The sequence below is a fragment of the Ictidomys tridecemlineatus genome, chromosome 3 (assembly GCF_052094955.1).
Source record: "Ictidomys tridecemlineatus isolate mIctTri1 chromosome 3, mIctTri1.hap1, whole genome shotgun sequence".
Classification (NCBI taxonomy): Eukaryota; Metazoa; Chordata; class Mammalia; order Rodentia; family Sciuridae; genus Ictidomys; species Ictidomys tridecemlineatus.
In genome coordinates this window covers 199,385,896-199,405,171 of record NC_135479.1, presented here as the reverse complement: position 1 = coordinate 199,405,171, position 19,276 = coordinate 199,385,896, and the positions used below count along the sequence as shown (strand labels likewise).

Below are 19,276 nucleotides of genomic sequence, written 5' to 3'. Positions count from 1 at the left end.
TTCACAAATTGATAGTCCCCTTTCACGTCAGTATGTGCTTGCTGGGTGCTGGGTATCACCATACTCAAAAGTTTTTAGAAATATGTTAGGAATCATACACACATACATACATACATCAGAGGGACTATTAGACTTTCATCCAACCAAACATCCCAGGAATTTGAGACTATTGTTTTCATGAAAAAATATTTTAACAACACAGGAACATATTGTATAATAGTTTTATTTTTCTCATTTTACTATTTTTACATTTTATCCACAAATATTTATCTGAGTAAAAATAGAAAATAACTGTTTTATGTAAAATTACAAAAAAACCACAAAGAAATACATAATTGTTATTATGATAGTATAAGTGTCTATTTAAAGAGTAAAAATGTATGCAAAAATCTTCCTCCCTTTTACAAAAGATTGAGAATATTTTTTTCCTGGCAATAAGTGAAATGTTGAAGTGTTAATATTTTTATACCCTTTAGATCTGAAGACATTGTTAGTCACAGGTTTGTTTCGCAGTTATGAATTTTAAAACATTTTTGTGCTATTTCAAGAATATACCTGTTCTTTATATGAGGCAATAGCATAAAATGAATGCAAAAAATAGCAGACCTCACCAAAAATATTTAGAGGCACAACCCTTTAAAAGAATTTTATTAATGAGTATCACCATTAATCTGGGGAGAAAACAACTAAAATTTTTTTCCTAACTAATTTACATGGATCGATATCAAATGGGTATGGGATCAGTTGACTCAAGTGAAAATTCCACACTTAGCAATTATGCTTAATTTGTTTGATTTTTCCAGCACCAACACATTAGACTTTCAGGCTTCAGGCTAGTAAGATACATATGAGAGTTGGCTCTATGCAAACCTCACATGGAATATAAGTTTTTAAACACAAGTTAACATTATTCTTGTACTTTAATAAGGTACAGAAAAATGATCCAACATTTTATGTCTTCCTTTGAATATATCTTACATATGAAAACTTCATAAAATAAAGAATGAATAGCATGAATTCTATTTTCTTTCATAAGTCGTTCTTTAATAGAGAAAAGACTACTTAATTGTTAACTTAATAAAGACAATGGAATATTTTATATACAAGTTGACACAAGTAATGAAAGCTTCTTGAATCAGTTGGAGAAATCAGTCACATTACTTATGTTATGGTGCACAAAATGGTGAAGAAAAAAGAAACAGCATCAGATCATGTATGAGACCTGTTCACATTACGATGAACAGTAAGAACTGCCAAAAGAAGACAGCAGATAGACTGTAGTTTTTAAACCCTAACCTTCAAATCTTATAGGAGACAAAAAATAAATCTGATTTTAGGGATCTAGAAAAATATATTTCCTGACTTTAAAACATACATATAAAAATGAGACATAAACAAAGTCCGTCCTCTTGGCTAAAAACTTTTAACATAATGTCTCAAAAATGTTTTAAATCTAAAAGTAAAGTTTTTAAGCTCCTAATTTAACAGAAGAGTATACTTTATTATTTTTTAAAACAGTAAATGACTTGTCAACTCCCTAGGCTGTAAGATGAGACAAAATGTTCTTTATAGATACCTATTTGTTATCTGACATTAGGGCTTCTGTATTTCATTTTGTTATTTCCACTCAGATATTCTTCAAATAATAGTATCCAAATTGCAAGAATAACTTGTCAGTCTACTGTTTATAAAACAGTAAAAATGAAAGGTACAAATTTTACTATTTTTTAGGTATTTTTGCAGAATATTAAAGGACTTTAAACAAAATAAATGAATATGGGTTGCAGTCCTTTAAAACAGCTAAAATTGTGATTTAAGGTTACCAAAAAAGTAGAGCAAGAGATTTATCTTCCTGTCTCTAGGGTCCCTACTTCCTGACTCATTCCAAACCCTATGTAGTATTGGTAGTACCACCTGGCCTGTTATTACCACAGCCCTTTCCCCCTACTTTGTCAACAACAGATATTAAGTGAGCTCTTCTGAGCCTATTTTGGGGGATGAATTTAAAGGAAATTTACAAGGAAGAAGGTGTATGAAGTATTTGAGGATCAACTTGCTCCAGTCAAAAAAAGCTATTTGCCAGTCTCTCATATCATGATTCATGCATAATCCCTTAAAACAAACAACAAAAAGAAAAGAAAGGAGACTTTTCTAGCCATTTCTGTTTAGTGGTAGCTCATAGTAAGGAAAGATTTATTTAAACATTTTAAAATAAATTATTTAATAAATTCCCTTTTGAATATCTTTATGCCTTCATATACATGTGCATATGTCTAACGAAGTCAACTGGACATGTATATGGATATTTGTACATAACACACAAAAATTAAAAGTGGGAAGTTTCATTTTAAAGACTGCCTAAATAATGGAGGTTAAATTTTCCTTTTGTAACTATCTGCAAGTAATTTACTAACTTTTTAAAAGGTAAAGTACTGCTATCTGATTTAAAGTCTTCATTTCATCAGAAACACAGGAATATATAAGCTGCTTTGCATAATAAATGAGCACTGTAGATTAATTAAAAAAAAAGAAAGTCACATCAAATCAAACTTTTTATTTTCTGGTTGAGGTATACTTTCTCAGTTTTTTTAAATCTCTGACAGGAAAAACAGAGATCATTTCAGAATTTTTGTAAGAATTGGTTTATTAGAATTAAATGCCTCCTTCAAAATAATTTAAATTCTTGGTCTGACATAATGAATAATCTATACAGAAAACCCTTAACAATGGCTTGAGTTAAGCCAGATTTAAACCTGGATCTCCTTCTTTAGCATTGCTCTTTGCTAGTCAACTTCCTATTGTCCTTTACTTGCAAATATATAAATTACCTTAATAACCTGATACTCTTAGCTTAGTAATTTATTAATATTATTATAATTTTATTTGATTTGAATATTTTAGCTCTGCTTGATTAGATGAAACAGGAACACATGCTTTAGCTGAGAAATCTATTTTCTGGTTCTATGTAAAGCAACATCTAAAGCAGCAGAGAGAGGAAACAGTTATATTTTCAAAAATAGTTAAGCCAGACTGCTTCCTGGAGTACTTCATTTATGTTTCATCTTCAGATGCTACTGGTTATTTTTGGTAGGGCTAGACATTAATACTGACCAGTTTAGCTTTCTTGTTAACAAACTATCCCACAATGAAGCTGCTTTCAAGCGTATAACATTGTGGTGATCCTTTAACATACACATATTCTAAAATATATGCTCAAAGTAAAAAGATCCAAATTCACAAGAGTATGAAATATTTATAAAAAAATCATGCATCAGATTGTACAATCTAGAAATAAAAGAAGATTCAAATTCAGTAATAAAGGTAAGAGCGATGCTTGCTCTAGATATTTAAGAAAGACCTTAGACTCCCAGAAGGTCCTGGGTCTCAGTTATCCTTTTCTGTTTGTAGAGAAGCAGCAGCCAGAGCTACTGCTGTGACTGGTTGGGCAATTCCATGGAGCTGCATCTTTGCAAGTTTCTTCTGTTCACATTCTGTGACCAAACGGTTCAATTCTGCTGCACTGTATCCAATAAGAGTCTTCAAGTCACAGACAAACTTGTACACAAATCTCTTTCCTTGAACTTTACAAATCATGTCCCCATCATAATAATACCTTTAAAAGGAGAGAAACACATTAGGACTATGAAAAAATGAAGAATTAAGACTTCTTAGAATTCACAGAATATTTCATAAGCAGAAGTCTAGAAGAGTTACTACACTTACCACAATAGTAGTTAACACTGAAGTAACACCAAATTTTCAAAGCAAATTTTCAACAACTGATCAAACACTGATTTAAATCAAACATAATTATTAAATACAACAAGAAAAACAAAGTCCTGTGAATGGCAGAAGATGCTAACAGGGTTTTTGAGTCAAAAATCAAGATTCAAAACCCAGCATTTGGACTTACTGCCTTTGGGACCACAGGAAAATCAAATTACCTCTAACTTTTTATTCCTCACATATAAAATGAGATTAAAAACAGTACTTACCCTAATAGAATTATTGAGGATTATGAGATAATCTTTGTGAAGTGCTTAGCACACAATGACTGGCACATAGTTAGCCCTCTAAAAAATATATGCTATGTTAATAAGTAAGAATCCAGACAATTAAAAAACTGATTTACATATTCTACGGATTGTTGGATGTCCACTTCTCTTCTGTGAATTGTGTAAATTCTATTATAATGTAGATTTACCTTTAAATTTATCATTTTACTATACAAAGGCTTTCTCAATTTCAGAGAAATCATCCAAAACAAATAGAGGTTTCAAATGTATAAGTAAAAGGATTTGAAGATCAGAGAATACAGAAAAACAGGAAGTGGATATTATAAAGAAACAATGTTTCTAACCCCTTATATAAACAGATTTGAGGAAATCATTCTAGAAGCCTAGCTCACTGTTGCTTCCTATGGAGATGGAAAAAGGAGTGGATTTGTCTTTACTTTGGAAAACAAGACTTACCACTATGCACTGATAATCTGAACAACAGAGGGAAAAAAAGAGAAGTCAAGCTCTTTTCTGGGCTGGCAGATTGTGAAGCCCTTATCTTAAAATTGCACTGCTCATTGACAAAGAACTATCAACAAAAGGAACAACTATTTGCAATGTACCTGTGACATAAGCTAATACAGTTAGCAGGATTTTATTCTAAAAGTCACTTAGGCTTAATAAATAATCCATTAATGAAAAGACTGATCTATATATAGCAAATTATGCCATCTCTCCCCAATTCCGGAATAGCAAGAGTGTAACAGTTAGCTTGATTTCCTAGTAAAAGATATTAACACATTGGGCAGAGTCCTGGGTTTTCTTTTTTGTCATAGCATTAATACAGAATTTGGATCTCAGCCTACAAAACCACCAATTTCTTGTCATGCACTTTTAAATGCTGTAAGCATTTCAATTTAAGATAATTCCTACATTAATATACTAGGTTGCAATAACAGACACAGGAATAAAAGGAAAATCGAGAAGGAAAGTGGTTTCACCTAAGTGGAAAATGGAATTGATACCATATTTCCTAGAGGTTAAAGAAAACATGCACATGCACAGATTTTCATTTTACTTAATATTTCCTTTCTTCAATCTAGTTGATGCATCAAAGAACTATATAGAGTAGCATTCATTGCATTTGTTCTTTCCCTAAAATGAAAAAGTGGAAAGGTTCATAATACTTGTATTTTCATGGATGTGATTTTCTTTCTTTTTAAACCTTTTTAATTGTGAATTACATAACACAAAAGACACAAAGTTAATTGCTCAGTGATTTATTACAAAGTGAACATTCTATCAACCCAGTTCTAAACAAACAATAACAGCACCTAGAATCCCCCATGTGCCTTCCCAATAACCATCCCTCCTACTCTAAAAGGTAAACACAAGCCTGCTTCCTGAGAGTAATTTCACTGATTGTTTTTTTAATCACCTCAATATGTATCCCTAACTGTGACAGTTTACTTTAACTGTTTTTTTTTAAAACTGTACTAAATAAATGAGTTCATAAAGTATGGATTTCTTTTCTGAACATTATGTTTGTGAGTTTCTCAATATCACTCTAGCAGTAGTTCACTTTCATGAATGCACAGTACTTAATTGTATGAATATACTACAACTGATTTATCCCCTCTACTGCTGATATTTGGTTTATTTCTGATTTGGAAATATTCTAGCAAGCAGCTATAAGCATGTGTGAGGGCATTCATGAACACTTTTTTCAGGTATCTACTTGACAGACAGTGGCAAGGCTCAGTGGTAGAGCGCTTGCCTAGCATGTGTAAGGCACTGGATTCGATCCTCAGCAACACATAAAAATAAACAAACAAAATAAAGGTGTTGTGTCCATCTACAACTTAAAAAAAAAAAAAAAAAAAGCAGCTGGGTTATAGGTTATACATTCCTACCAAAGTGTGGCAGCATGCCCACTGCTCCATATCCTCATCAACACTTGGTACTGGTGATCTTAACTGTGACTATCCTGGCCCTAGAATGTGCTATACAATTTTATTGTGATTTCAAACCTCATTTCCATAATTACTAACAAAGTGGTGCATCTTTGCATGTATTTATTGGCCACCTGAATAATCTCTCAACTGAATTATCTACTCAAATCTTTTGCCCATTTACAAAAAATTTTCCTTATTGATTTTAAGATTCTTCAGATATTTCAGATATAATTCTTATGACACATATGAGTGGCTTGCTTTTTATACTCTTAATGATGGCTTTAAAAAAATTTTTTATAGTAGATGGACACGATACCTTTATTTTATTTTTATGTGGTGCTAAGGATCGAACCCAGTGCTTCACACATGCTAGGCAAGCATTCTACCAAATGAGCTGCAGTCCCAACTCTTAATAATGATGGCTTTTGATGACCAGAAATTCTTAATTTAAATATAGCCAAGTTTATTGATCTTTTCTCTTATGGTCAGGTCGGTGCCTTCAATTGTTTAAATATTTCTACCTGTTACCTGCAATCATGAAAGTGTCTCTAGATGTTTTCCTATTTTGCATCATCAAGCTACATGGAACTGATGTTTGGTATGATACAAGGGAGCAGTCGGGTGTCATCCGGCTCCCTTAGTCCCCAAATGAGTGGCCAATTACCGACCACTACTGACAGAAAAGTAAATTTTCTTCATATGTTCCCACTGTCATATTTCTTTAAATCAAATGTAATATGTTTTTAGTTATATTTGGATTTCCTATTCTAATCTATTGTATAATTTCTGATAGAAATTTTATACTAGTAAGTTGGGCATGGTAGCACACACCTGTCATCTCAGATACTTGGGAGGCTAGGGCAGAAGGATCACAATATAGAGCCCAGCCTGGGCAACATAAGGAGACTGACTCAAGAAAAAAAAAAAAAAAAAAGAAGGAGAGAGAGAATTCATACCACAATACCAAACCATTTTATACTCTTCCAATTTTAAAGGTTGGATATTTACATTTAAGCAGACTGTAGAAAAGAAAAAATTAAAAAAAGGAAACAATATTTTGCATCTAATTCTAAAAGAGACAGTAATTGTATATTTGTTAAAAAATTTATATTCGATCATTTTAGCTATGCAAATGACAGCATCTATCTGATATGCAAATGATAAAATCTCAAATATTAAACATACTGGTTTTGAACAGCATACTATATGCTTTTAAATCAGATAAAAACGATTTTCAAAATACTTTATGTACCTCAAAGTTATTAATAAGATATTTTTAAAGAGTCATTTTTAACATAACATACAAATTTTAGCTTTTTAAAAATACATAACATCTATAAACAAGCCAAATAATTAGTATCATTACATAAAATATTTACAACTAGAATATGAAATTACCTTTTAGAAAGACTTGATATTGGAAAAAAGAAGCAATAAATGCTAACCTTAATGCACGACTGAGCTTCTCATAGTTCATCGTAGGCTTGTTTTTGCGTTGTCCCCATTTTTGTGCAACAAGTTCCGGTTGATTTAACTTAAACTCGCCTTCATCACCAACCCAAGAAATACAGTCTCGAGCATCCTTATCAGTAAGAAGTTCTAACAAAAACTGCCATAGTTGGATTTGACCATTGTTTCCTAAATTAACAAGACAGACAAGTTATTGTCCATAGTGTTACAAATTAAAAAGAGACACAGGCAACACACAGATGCCCTGGTTCAAATCTCAGGGGCAACAAAACAAAATTTTTGTTTTCACAAAATAATGTGAAATACTGCCCAAAGAATAGTCCATATTAACATTTTCATACAGTAAAATATAACTAATTTCATAAGTACCTGTTAATGCAAAAATACCTGTTCTGTTTCCAGGTGAGCTTCTATCTTCCCCTGAAATCCTTGGGGCTCTTTGTACTTTAGCTGCTTTTGCACTACTATTTATAACTTTAATAGTAGTTGGAGTAGCAGACTGCACTGATGCTGGAATAATCTGCACAGCTGCAAGAAAAGAAAAGGGAGAAATTTTTTCTTCCAATACAAGTAGTAAAAACAATTCTTGAATGACCTTAAATGCAATCAATTTAATTAATGTTCTTCTAATTACATCAACACAAGGCTTCCTTATAAGACTTAATTCACAACAGTTTTGAATCAAACTTATACAATTTCAGAGAATGAGGTATATTTGCATTAATATTTGTAAACCTTAACAATGAAGAGTTAGCCTCCTTATTATTGAAATAACAGTATAGATATTAGGCAAAGAATTATAAAAACATTTGTTTCTAAATATTTATTAATAAAAATTGCAAAACATGTTGGAGAAAATTTGGACAAATAACACACATTACACTTCTAGTAACAAGACAAAGTCATATAACCACTTTGAGAAAAACTGTGTCACTACCTACTAAGGTTGAAAGGGTAGAAACCCTATGACACTATCTTACAAATACTCAATTCAATGATGTTCATACATTTTAAAAAATACTATTCAGCAATGAAAACGAATGAAGTCAAGTTGTAACTATTCATAAAGATTAGTCTCATAAATGTTAAACAAAAAGCTAGGTTACAGAAGGATTTGGACAATATAATACTACTTCACCTAAAACCTTAAAACATGTGCAAAACAATGCTATAAAGTTTATGGTAACATACTTAGTAGAAATCAAATTATGTAAATTGTAAACCTCAAGTTGATGATAGTTCTTTTGTTGGAAGAAAATGGAATCTACAACAGGTAAATTTGACATATTTTATTTCTTATGGGGTACACAGTGTTATACTTTATATTTCTGTATACCCAAAAATATTTCATAAAAAATGTTTACTACCTTGCAGTAATTTAAAAAAAAAGTATTTTTTTTCTTCTATTTGGTACTGGGGATTGAACCCACAGGTGCTTTACCAGTCCATTTTATTTATTTGTTTTTATTTTGAGATAGGATCTCATTGAGTTGCTTAGGGCTCTCGCTAAGTTGCTGGGGCTGGTCTTCAACTTTGATCCTTGTGCCTCAGCCACCCTAGTCAATGGAATCATAGGTGGGTAGCACCATGCCCATCAAAAGATTTCTTAATGATTCAGTGGACCAATATTATGAGCATGAATACTCACGTTGATCAATTGTAACTATCTCATTCATCTGCTGTTCTTGGCTTGCCAACACATCTGAAGAACACACAAAAAAATTGTTTTTATTCAAAACTAGAAATAAAAATTCCAATCCAGTAAAATTCAACTTAATAAACAAAATCCTTTTAAAGGGAGTTCCATAATTAAAACCAAAACCAACTAAACAAAAAAATCCAAATACTAAAAACATGAAACTTATAAATACTTGATGGTCATTTTAAAAGGCAAAGGTATCTTTTAAGGGAAGGATCACAGGGAGACTCAACTTTCTTATAGTGTTCAGAAAAGTTATTCTAAAAATTATGGCTTTCTAAGTACAAATATTTGTATCTAAATCAATTTATCTACATGAAGTCATGTAAAAAACAGTAAGAACACCAAGAGAGAATATACATCAAACTGAAATTATTTAGATATACATTTCTACCAAAACTTGCTCAGAATAATCTATTAAAATATCTACCTTTGAATAAAATTATAGCAGTCCTACACATCAAAATGAAATTAAATAATTTAACGTTTACAAATAAAGCTTTCAAAATAAGTTATGTTACACAAGGCACTAACAAGCCCTTTACAGAACCATACATTACTCATCTGTTATATTCCATGCTTAAATGTTATTCTTTATCTGTCAACCAATAATTGTGAATCTCAGTCTCTACTACCAGGTCCATTTGGAGTCCACTGTTAACTATGCTGCTTTTAAAACATTTCTTGGTTCTTTCTGGTTATACATGACAGTATATTTTGATAGTCAAACTGAACTCAGAAGTAATCATTCTAGGATCTCAGTGAGTCCTGGGACCTAGGATACCAACCAGACTCTAATAAGGGTGCCATGCCAAGAAAGGCTGAGGACCTAACAAGAAGTCTAAATCCCAAACTGAAAAACTTCTTCTCAGCAAAAGAATCAGGTAAACAGAGAGCCTACAGGATGAGAGCAAATTTTTACCACATGCATATCAGATAGAGCACTAATCTCTAATATATATTAAGAATTCAAAAAACTTAATCCAAAAAAAACAACCCAATCAGTAAATGGGCCAAGGAACTCAACAGACACTTCTTGGAAGGTGATATAAAATCAATCAACAAATGTACGAAAAAATGTTCAACAGCGCTAGTAATTAGAGAAATGCAAATCAAAACTAATCTAAGATTTCAACTCACTCCAGTCAGAATGGCAGTTATCAAAACTACAATCAACAATAAGTGTTGGTGAGGATGTGGGGAAAAGGCACACTGGTACATTGCTGGTGGGACTGAAATTGGTGCAACCAATCTGGAAAGCAGTATGGAGAACCCTTGGAAAACTTAAAATGGAACCACCATTTGACCCAGCTATCCCACTCCTCAGTCTATACCCAACGGACTCAAAAATAGAATACTACAGTGACACAGCCATATCAATGTTTATAGCAGCACAATTCATAACAGCTGAACTGAGGACCAAATCTAGATGCTCTTCAGTAGATGAATGTATAGAGAAAATGTATTATATATACACAATGGAATATTACTCAGCATTAAAAGAGAATAAAATCATGGCATTTACAGGTAATATATATGGAGTTTAGAGAATACTATGCTAAGGTGAAGTAAGCTAATCTCAAAAAAACCAAAGGCTGAAAGTTTTCTCTGATATGTGATGATCCATAATGGGGACTGGGGGGTAGAGCATGAGAGAAATGGAGAAACTTTACATAGGGCAAAAAGGAGGAGGGAGGGAGGGGAAGGGAGGGGGAATAGGGGTAGGAAAGATGGTGGAATGAGATGGACATCATTACCGTAAGTGCATGAATAGTGTGACTTGACTTTGTGAACAACCAGTGACATGAAAAAATTGTGCTCTATATGTTTATGTTTATGGTTGATTCTCCCTAGAATTTTATGTAAGTATATGAAAGAGGAAAAAGTATTATTGAAATTCAAATTGTTTCATTTGTGACTAAAATGAATAGAGGTTCACTATCCTCAAAAGAAGTCAAGGAGAAAGTAACACAGCCTAGGTGTGACCAAACTGTAAAATCAGCCCCTAATGCCTTAATTCTCATCCATGAGTTTGGTCGTGGGAAGACAGAAAACAGAAGACAGAAGACAGAACACAGAAAGAGAAGGGTTTTAGAAAGCTTAGTCCATGAGCATATAGATATTCTGAGTATAATATTCCCCTGAAGCTTCAAAATCTTGACTGTGCGCAAAGGAAGCATATTCCTTAGAGGCAAAGCTCTGGGGAATATAAATCCATTTTATCAAAAAACATTATATACTAAAGGTATAAAGAATTCTTTTTTTTAAAGAACACCCTCAGCAAAATTAGACCGTTGCCTTGGGTGACACAGAAGCACATTAGAATTGGCAGTATTGGGACATTTCCTAATTAACCCCCTGCAAGTATAGCAGAACCTGGATAAAGTTTCAACACAAAAGGAACTTGCCAGAACAGTGGCACATGCCTGTAATCCTACAGGCTCCAGAGGCTGAGACAGGGGGATCCTGAGTTCAAAGCCAGCCTTAGCAACAGCAAGGCAACAAGCAACTCCATGAGACTCTGTCTCTAAATAAAATACAAAATAGAGCTAAGGATGTGATTGAGTGCCCTTGAATTCAATCTCCTGTACCAAAAGGAATTGCAGGAATGTGGTAGCTCAGGTGGGTAATCAACACATAACAGCAAAAGAAGCTCTACCTCTCCAGCACCACTTCTTCTTGAGATCACTGAGGAAGAACAGGTAATAGCTGGGTCAAATAGTTTTGTCTCAGAGATATTCTGCAGACTTCTTTATACAGGAAGGACCAGATTGGTTAAAGAATCCTGGTTCTGAGAAGACTTGTGAATTATAAAGAGTCAGCCAGAAGTAGCCTCACACATCATCCAGTTCATTCCATAAATTCTAAGCTGTTAGATTCCCAAACCACATGGGATTTCCCTGTCAAAGCAGAGCAAGAAAGATAAAATTCTTGGAGACACTTATCTATGCTGTAGGGATTTGCTGTTTTTGAAAACAACAACTCTAGAGCAGAACTTTTCTGTGGAAGAACCATTCTCTTTTAGACCAATTTCCATGGAAATGGAAAAAGATATCTAAGACTCTTTTGCTACCCAAACTAGGAAAAGTCTATGAATGAGCTTTATAGTTGAGAACAACAGGAGAACCAGAAAGAATGAACTACAACAAAGAGTTGATCTGGCAGATAGCAGGGAAACCTTGAGTTTGGGGAAAACTTAACTGTAGTCTAGGCACTATGGTTGTTGTGTCCTTAAGAATTCTTACAAGAAGAATATTGCAAATGAACATATTTCAATGTAAGACCCTGAAACAATTCAGAATTTTCCTTATTCATCTGAAAAGCTCTTCAGAGGAAAATATGAGAAAGCAATGACAAAGCTTCAACTAAGATATTTAACTTATTTATCTATAAGAACTGAAATTGGAAATAAACCCTATAAATGCAATAAATGTTGTCAGTATTTTAGTGTGATACCTTATTTATTTATTGGTAAGAGGGATTGAACCCAGTTTACCACTAAGCCACACCCTCAGTCCCTTTTTATACTTTATTTAGAGACAGGGTCTCACTGAGTTGCTGAGACTGACTTTGATCCTCTCGACTCAGCCTCGAAAGCCACTGGGATTATTAACGTGCCTAACTGGTACTTTAAAAAAAAGTATTTAAAAAATCCATACAAGAGTAAAACTGTGGATAAACAATGAAGAAAAGCCTCCCTCCAAAGTTCATTTCTCATTCAACAGCAGAGAAAGCGCCTCAGATGCAAAAGCTAAGCAGTACATGACTGTGAAAAATCTGTGTAGCAGAGCTCTTCCCTTATTTGGCATATGGCACACAAAATATTCACCATTACATTTTCACCCATAACTTATAAAGTAAAGTCAGAATTTGTTCTACTTATGAACTGAAAAATAATGAAGGTCTGGCTAGCATCTCAGATATATAAATAGTATTGACTTGTTGTTAAGGTGTCTTAATAAATGTAATGTCACTGAAATATAAGAGATTAAAATTAAAACAATTTACATTTATTTGAGCTTTTTTTTTTTTTTTCGCATCTACGCAGTTTCTAGTTTTCCTACAAAGTAACTTGACCGTAATGTTTGTGGAACGAAAGTGGAATCATTTACAAACTAGTGACTTCCAATTTATGATGGTGGGATGTACACTTCTTTCTCTTTAAAGACCCTATTCGACTATAGTAAATTAAAATGTTTAATCCCACTAATAATTAGAGAATGAGGTAGAAGCTACCTGTGAATAAATGATCTTAAACTTCTAGAAGATGTGCAGAAAATGGAAGAATTGACTGATAAAACAGCATCTGAGTTAAGAACTCAAATTCTAATGTAAGCCTGGGTTGAAATATTAGCTCTGCCTCTGCCCGTCACCTTGTGAAGCATTTTAAAGCCTAATTTTCTTACATAAAAAACAAGTAAAGTAATGCTTTGTGGCAGAATTACAGGGATTAAAGAAGATAACACAAAGAGCTGTCAGCACTCCCATATGCAGTTAACAAAAGTATTACTGCTTAATTAACTTACTATTGTTAATAACAATTAAGATAAAACCAAATTTATAAAGAAAGTACAATGTAAACAGATAATAACTCTTAATTTTATACATTTTCGAAGAAGCTCAAGATGACTCCAGAGAATTTCTCCCCGAGGGACTCGCTGAAAAAAGTCTTCTTGGTTGAGGCTACATAAATCTCTCCCCGAAATGTTGAGGGTGGTGAGGTCAATGTCAGTCATGCTGAACTCCTTCATTACCCAAACCACCCAATGCAGGACTTGGTCTGTGGACCACTGTATAGGATCTAGAAAGAAAATATTACATTTAGTCTAGTTCCTTTATAGGTATTATATTTATAATTAACTTGTCAATACATAAACATACACAAAAAATCCAGATGTTTTTCCCAACAAAATAAAATTATATGAAAAGATTTTTATACTGTATTTCTCATCTCCTTTTTAATTTCTCAATCTAATTTTGTTGTTCTTATTATTGATAGATTTGTTTGTTTTGAGACAGGGCCATGCTATGTTGCACAGGCTAGCTTTGAACTTGTCATCATCCTGTCTTAGCCTCCTGAGCAGCTGCGATTACGGGCATGTGCCATTTTGTCAGGCTCACTCTAAATTTATGATAGAATCTCTTGGTACTATATCAGCCTAGAATTTTATCAAGAAAAACAAAATACAACATACATGGTTATCTTGGAGAGAACAGAGCAAATTAAGTTCAAAATATTGTTTTATAGCATTGTCTGATTTGGTGCCTTGAAAAAAATTCCAAGGGGATTCTAGGGAGTGACCTTTAGTCTCTAAAATGTGAACAATGTACCTTCCGCCTTTTCCCTTCTTGTAAAAGGTTAGTTGCTCCTGCATTTACCTTTATGGCATCCCTTACAATACAACATACTAATTACTTACTCATTCAGCTGCCAACATTCAAGCCTTATAAATATAAGGCCTTTGTCTTGTAAATACTTCCAAGCCCTTATGTAGTATATTCAGATAATTTCATTTTCTCCATCATATTTTACTATCTAACTGAATTCACAAATGAAAAAGATGGTCAACTGCATAAATATTACAGCACTAAGTAGAGCACACTATCTGTGAAAGTATGGATAGCCACAGAATCTTTTTTTTCCTTAAAATTTTCTATATAAAGAAGTGAAGAAAAATTATAGTAAATGGTAATTAATTTCTCTGAATGCATAACATAAAAATAGAAAAAATAACAAGGAGGGGGACCCAAAACAAAAAAATCACTACTTATGGATGTTTACAATAAAGCAAGGTGACAAGATATCCCCTACTCTATAATAGACATGGGTAAAGATACAGCAAAACAGCTAGAAGACCTCCATGGTCCCTATATCTGTGCAACACCAAAAAAAAAAAAAAAAGATAGCAAAGGGGCATCTGATCCATTCTAAGTGCAGGAACACCAGTATACAGCTAAGAAGTATCCACTGAAAGCACAACAGGCCAAGCTGAAAGAAGCAATGGCTTAAAAATAGTTTTGCCTCAAACCAATAGCAGCTGAGTATAAGGGGTTCATGATGAGGTTTAAAGGACTGGTGCAGTCTGGGAGTTTTTCAACTTAGTCAAGGATTACTTTCAGGAGAGTGGCACTCACATAAGGAAGACTGGAAGTAGAAACAAAAATGAGAAGCACACCATTCACAATATCCTCAAAAAAAATAAAATACTTGGGAATCAACCTAACAAAAGAGTTGAAAGACTTTTACAATGAAAACTACAGAACCCTAAAAAGAGAAATAGAAGATCATCTTAGAAGATGGAAAAATATACCCTGTTCATGGATAGGCAGAACTAACATCATCAAAATGGTGATATTACCAAAAGTTCTCTATAGGTTTAATGCAATGCCAATCAAAATCCCAATGGCATTTCTTGTAGAAATAGATAAAGCAATCATGAAATTCATATGGAAAAATAAAAGACCCAGAATAGCAAAAATAATGCTAAGCAGGAAGTGCGAATCGGGCGGGATAGTGATACCAGACTTCAAACTATACTACAGAGCAATAGTAACAAAAACAGCATGGTACTGGTACCAAAACAGGTGGGTGGACCAATGGTACAGAATAGAGGACACAGTAACCAATCCACAAAACTACAACTATCTTATATTTGATAAAGGGGCTAAAAGCATGCAATGGAGGAAGTATAGCATCTTCAACAAACGGTGCTGGGAAAACTGGAAATCCATATGCATCAAAATGAAACTGAATCCCTTTCTCTCGCCATGCATAAAAGTTAACTCAAAATGGATCAAGGAGCCTGATATCAAATCAGAGACATGGCGTCTGATAGAAGAAAAAGTTGGCTACGATCTACATACTATGGGGTCGGGCTCCAAATTCCTCAATAGGACACCCAAAGCACAAGAGTTAATAACTAGAATCAACAAATGGGACTTACTCAAACTAAAAAGTTTTTTCTCAGCAAAAGAAACAATAAGAGAGGTAAATAGGGAGCCTACATCCTGGGGACAAATCTTTACTCCTCACACTTCAGATAGAGCCCTAATATCCAGAGTATACAAAGAACTCAAAAAATTAGACAATAAGATAACAAATAACCCAATCAACAAATGGGCCAAGGACCTGAACAGACACTTCTCAGAGGAGGACATACAATCAATCAACAAGTACATGAAAAAATGCTCACCATCGCTAGCAGTCAGAGAAATGCAAATCAAAACCACCCTAAGATACCATCTCACTCCAGTAAGATTGGCAGCCATTATGAAGTCAAACAACAACAAGTGCTGGCGAGGATGTGGGGAAAAGGGTACACTTGTTCATTGTTGGTGGGACTGCAAATTGGTGCAGCCAATTTGGAAAGCAGTATGGAGATTTCTTGGAAAGCTGGGAATGGAACTATCATTTGACCCAGCTATTCCCCTTCTCGGTCTATTCCCTAAAGACCTAAAAAGAGCATGCTACAGGGACACTGCTACATCGATGTTCATAGCAGCACAATTCACAATAGCAAGACTGTGGAAGCAACCTAGATGCCCTTCAATAGAAGAATGGATTAAAAAAAATGTGGCATTTATACACAATGGAGTATTACTCTGCATTAAAAAATGACAAAATCATAGAATTTGGAGGGAAATGGATGGCATTCGAGCAGATTATGCTAAGTGAAGCCAGCCAATCCCTAAAAAACAAATGCCAAATGTCTTCTTTGATATAAGGAGAGTAACTAAGAACAGAGTAGGGACGAAGAGCATGAGAAGAAGATTAACATTAAACAGGGATGAGAGGTAGGAGGGAAAGGGAGAGAGAAGGGAAATTGCATGGAAATGGAAGGAGACCCTCAGGGTTATACAAAATTACATACAAGAGGAAGTGAGGGGAAAGGGAAAAATAATACAAGGGGGAGAAATGAATTACAGTAGAGGGGGTAGAGAGAGAAGAGGGGAGGGGAGGGGAGGGGGGATAGTAGAGGATAGGAAAGGCAGCAGAATACAACAGACACTAGTATGGCAATATGTAAATTAATGGAAGTGTAACTGATGTGATTCTGCAATCTGTATACAGGGTAAAAATGGGAGTTCATAACCCACTTGAATCAAAGTGTGAAATATGATATATCAAGAACTATGTAATGTTTTGAACAACCAACAATAAAAAAAAAAAAAAGAAAAAAAATGAGAAGCACAGGGACACAAGAAAATGGAAAGAGGTGGCTCAGGTCCATGCTAAGTAGAAAAAAAGAAACAACAAAGAGAAACCAAAGAATGAAAAACTAAACAAAACAAAAAAACCCCACAATAACAACAACAAAAATAAGGTAGAAAATAACTGAGAAAGCAAGCTACCTATTTCTGGAATACAACTTCAAAACAACAGAAGAACGGAATTCTGTTGAGTTAGAATAACCACCAGAACTACACTTCTCTAAAGAGTCCAAGACAGCTCATTTTACATCAAATTAGAAAAGAAATTATCAAGATCAATAAAGGGGAAAACATTAGCCTGATCTTTTCTCTGAAATAATATCAGGACTTCTGGTTTAACACACCAAATTGGCAATGCATATTCTGTCTCTTTTCTCACAGAGGCAGTAATATGACAGTGAAAGAACTTTCAAAAGATGAAAAAAATCAGAGGAACATGAGAATAAAGTGACAGATGTGGATAAGAAATTTCTACTAGTTTTTTTGAAGACAATAAACACAGAAATAGGCAATTTGACAGAAAAGGGGAAAAACCATGACCTAAATGTCCGTCCAGAAAGATACCACTGGAAATTGAGTGCCTTCCTTCTTGCAGAACTCCTACATAGGCTCAGTCATGGTGGCTCCAGGCAAGAGAAAAGACTTAAAGCTGAGAGGATTGATTTAAAAGTATATGGTTTTAGAATCTACATGGCCTCTCCTTCACTCTCAGGGGCAAGTAGATAGGAGCATCGCACACATGTGGACACCAAAGGACTATAAATGAGGAAAAACATGAAGATGACATTGGGAGAATAGTTCCCAGTAATAAAAATCTACAAATGGAAGAGTAAGACCTCTCCACCTCCTCCCTGTCCCAGTTCTCATTCCACTTTTAGAATGCAGCACTCACATACATATCAATCCTAATAGTCATCCCAATCTTCTATTCCTGACCGGCATTTGGCCCATTCTCCAAGTTGAAGAAATCTAACAAAAAGATCCACACACATCACATTTGAATATCTTTTAATGAAAAACCCAATACCTCTTTTTATCAGCATCTATTTAACAAATCCTTCAGAACTTCAAACAAATGAGCTTTAAAGTTATTTGGTTTTGAATGTAAATACACAGGCAAGAATATTCAAACATCTGAGAAAGACTTAAACCAATAAATAAAAATAAACAGAAAAAAAATTCAGAGAGAGCAGAACATTATATATATAAATAAATGTTATGGAAAAGAACAAACAGAACCAAAGAGCCCTTGTAAATGAAAATTTAAAATCAGGCTAGGCACAGAGGTGCACACCTATAAACCCAGAAGTTCAGAAGGCTGAGGCTGGAGGATTACAAATTCAAAGCCAGCTTCAGCAACTTAGTGAGACCTGTCTCAAAATAAAAAATAAATAAATAAAAAGGGCTGGGTGTGATAGAGCATCCGGTGTTCAATTCCCAGGACTAAAACCAAATAAACAACAATCAGATAGATTAAAATTTAAAGGCAAAAACATTTGCTAGAAAGTAGTAGAGTTGAAAAAGAAGGAAGAAAAATAATGCAGAGAGGATCAATCCAGGACATTCAACAGAGTTAAAAAAAAATAAAAAAACAGAAACACAGAAGGTAATAATCAAAATAATACTGTAGGAAAACCTTCTAGAACTGAAGGCTACAATTATCTAGATCAATAATGATCAAAAGAAATATAACGCAAACTACTAGTAATTTTAGATTTTATAATGTCCATTAAACTAGTAGGTGAATTTCATTTTAATAATACATTAAATCTAATATATCCAAGTATATTACTGTTCAAGTATATAATCAGTGCAAAAAAAACTGATTTAATTGGTTATTTCACACTTACACCCCATCTCAGTTCTGACCAGGCACATTTCAAGTGCATACATGAGACTATTGGCTATCATACTCAATAATATAGGGCCTGACTGAAACTTTA

General features: G+C 33.8%; 1 protein-coding gene across 3 annotated transcripts in view; it reads right to left on the bottom strand.

Annotated features, from left to right (window-relative positions):
* Positions 1–207: 207 nt before the first annotated feature.
* Gabpa (GA binding protein transcription factor subunit alpha) overlaps positions 208–19,276 on the bottom strand; it is a 35,102-nt gene continuing 16,033 nt past the window's right edge. For all 3 annotated transcript variants that reach the window (XM_005335398.5, XM_078044492.1, XM_078044493.1), the window contains 5 exons: positions 13,729–13,923; positions 9,072–9,125; positions 7,811–7,951; positions 7,399–7,591; positions 208–3,613 (listed from right to left, as the gene is read on the bottom strand). In XM_005335398.5, coding sequence (XP_005335455.2) covers positions 3,385–3,613; positions 7,399–7,591; positions 7,811–7,951; positions 9,072–9,125; positions 13,729–13,923 — 812 coding nt within the window. In that variant the 3' untranslated portion in view covers positions 208–3,384. The remainder of the gene's footprint in view (positions 3,614–7,398; positions 7,592–7,810; positions 7,952–9,071; positions 9,126–13,728; positions 13,924–19,276) is intronic.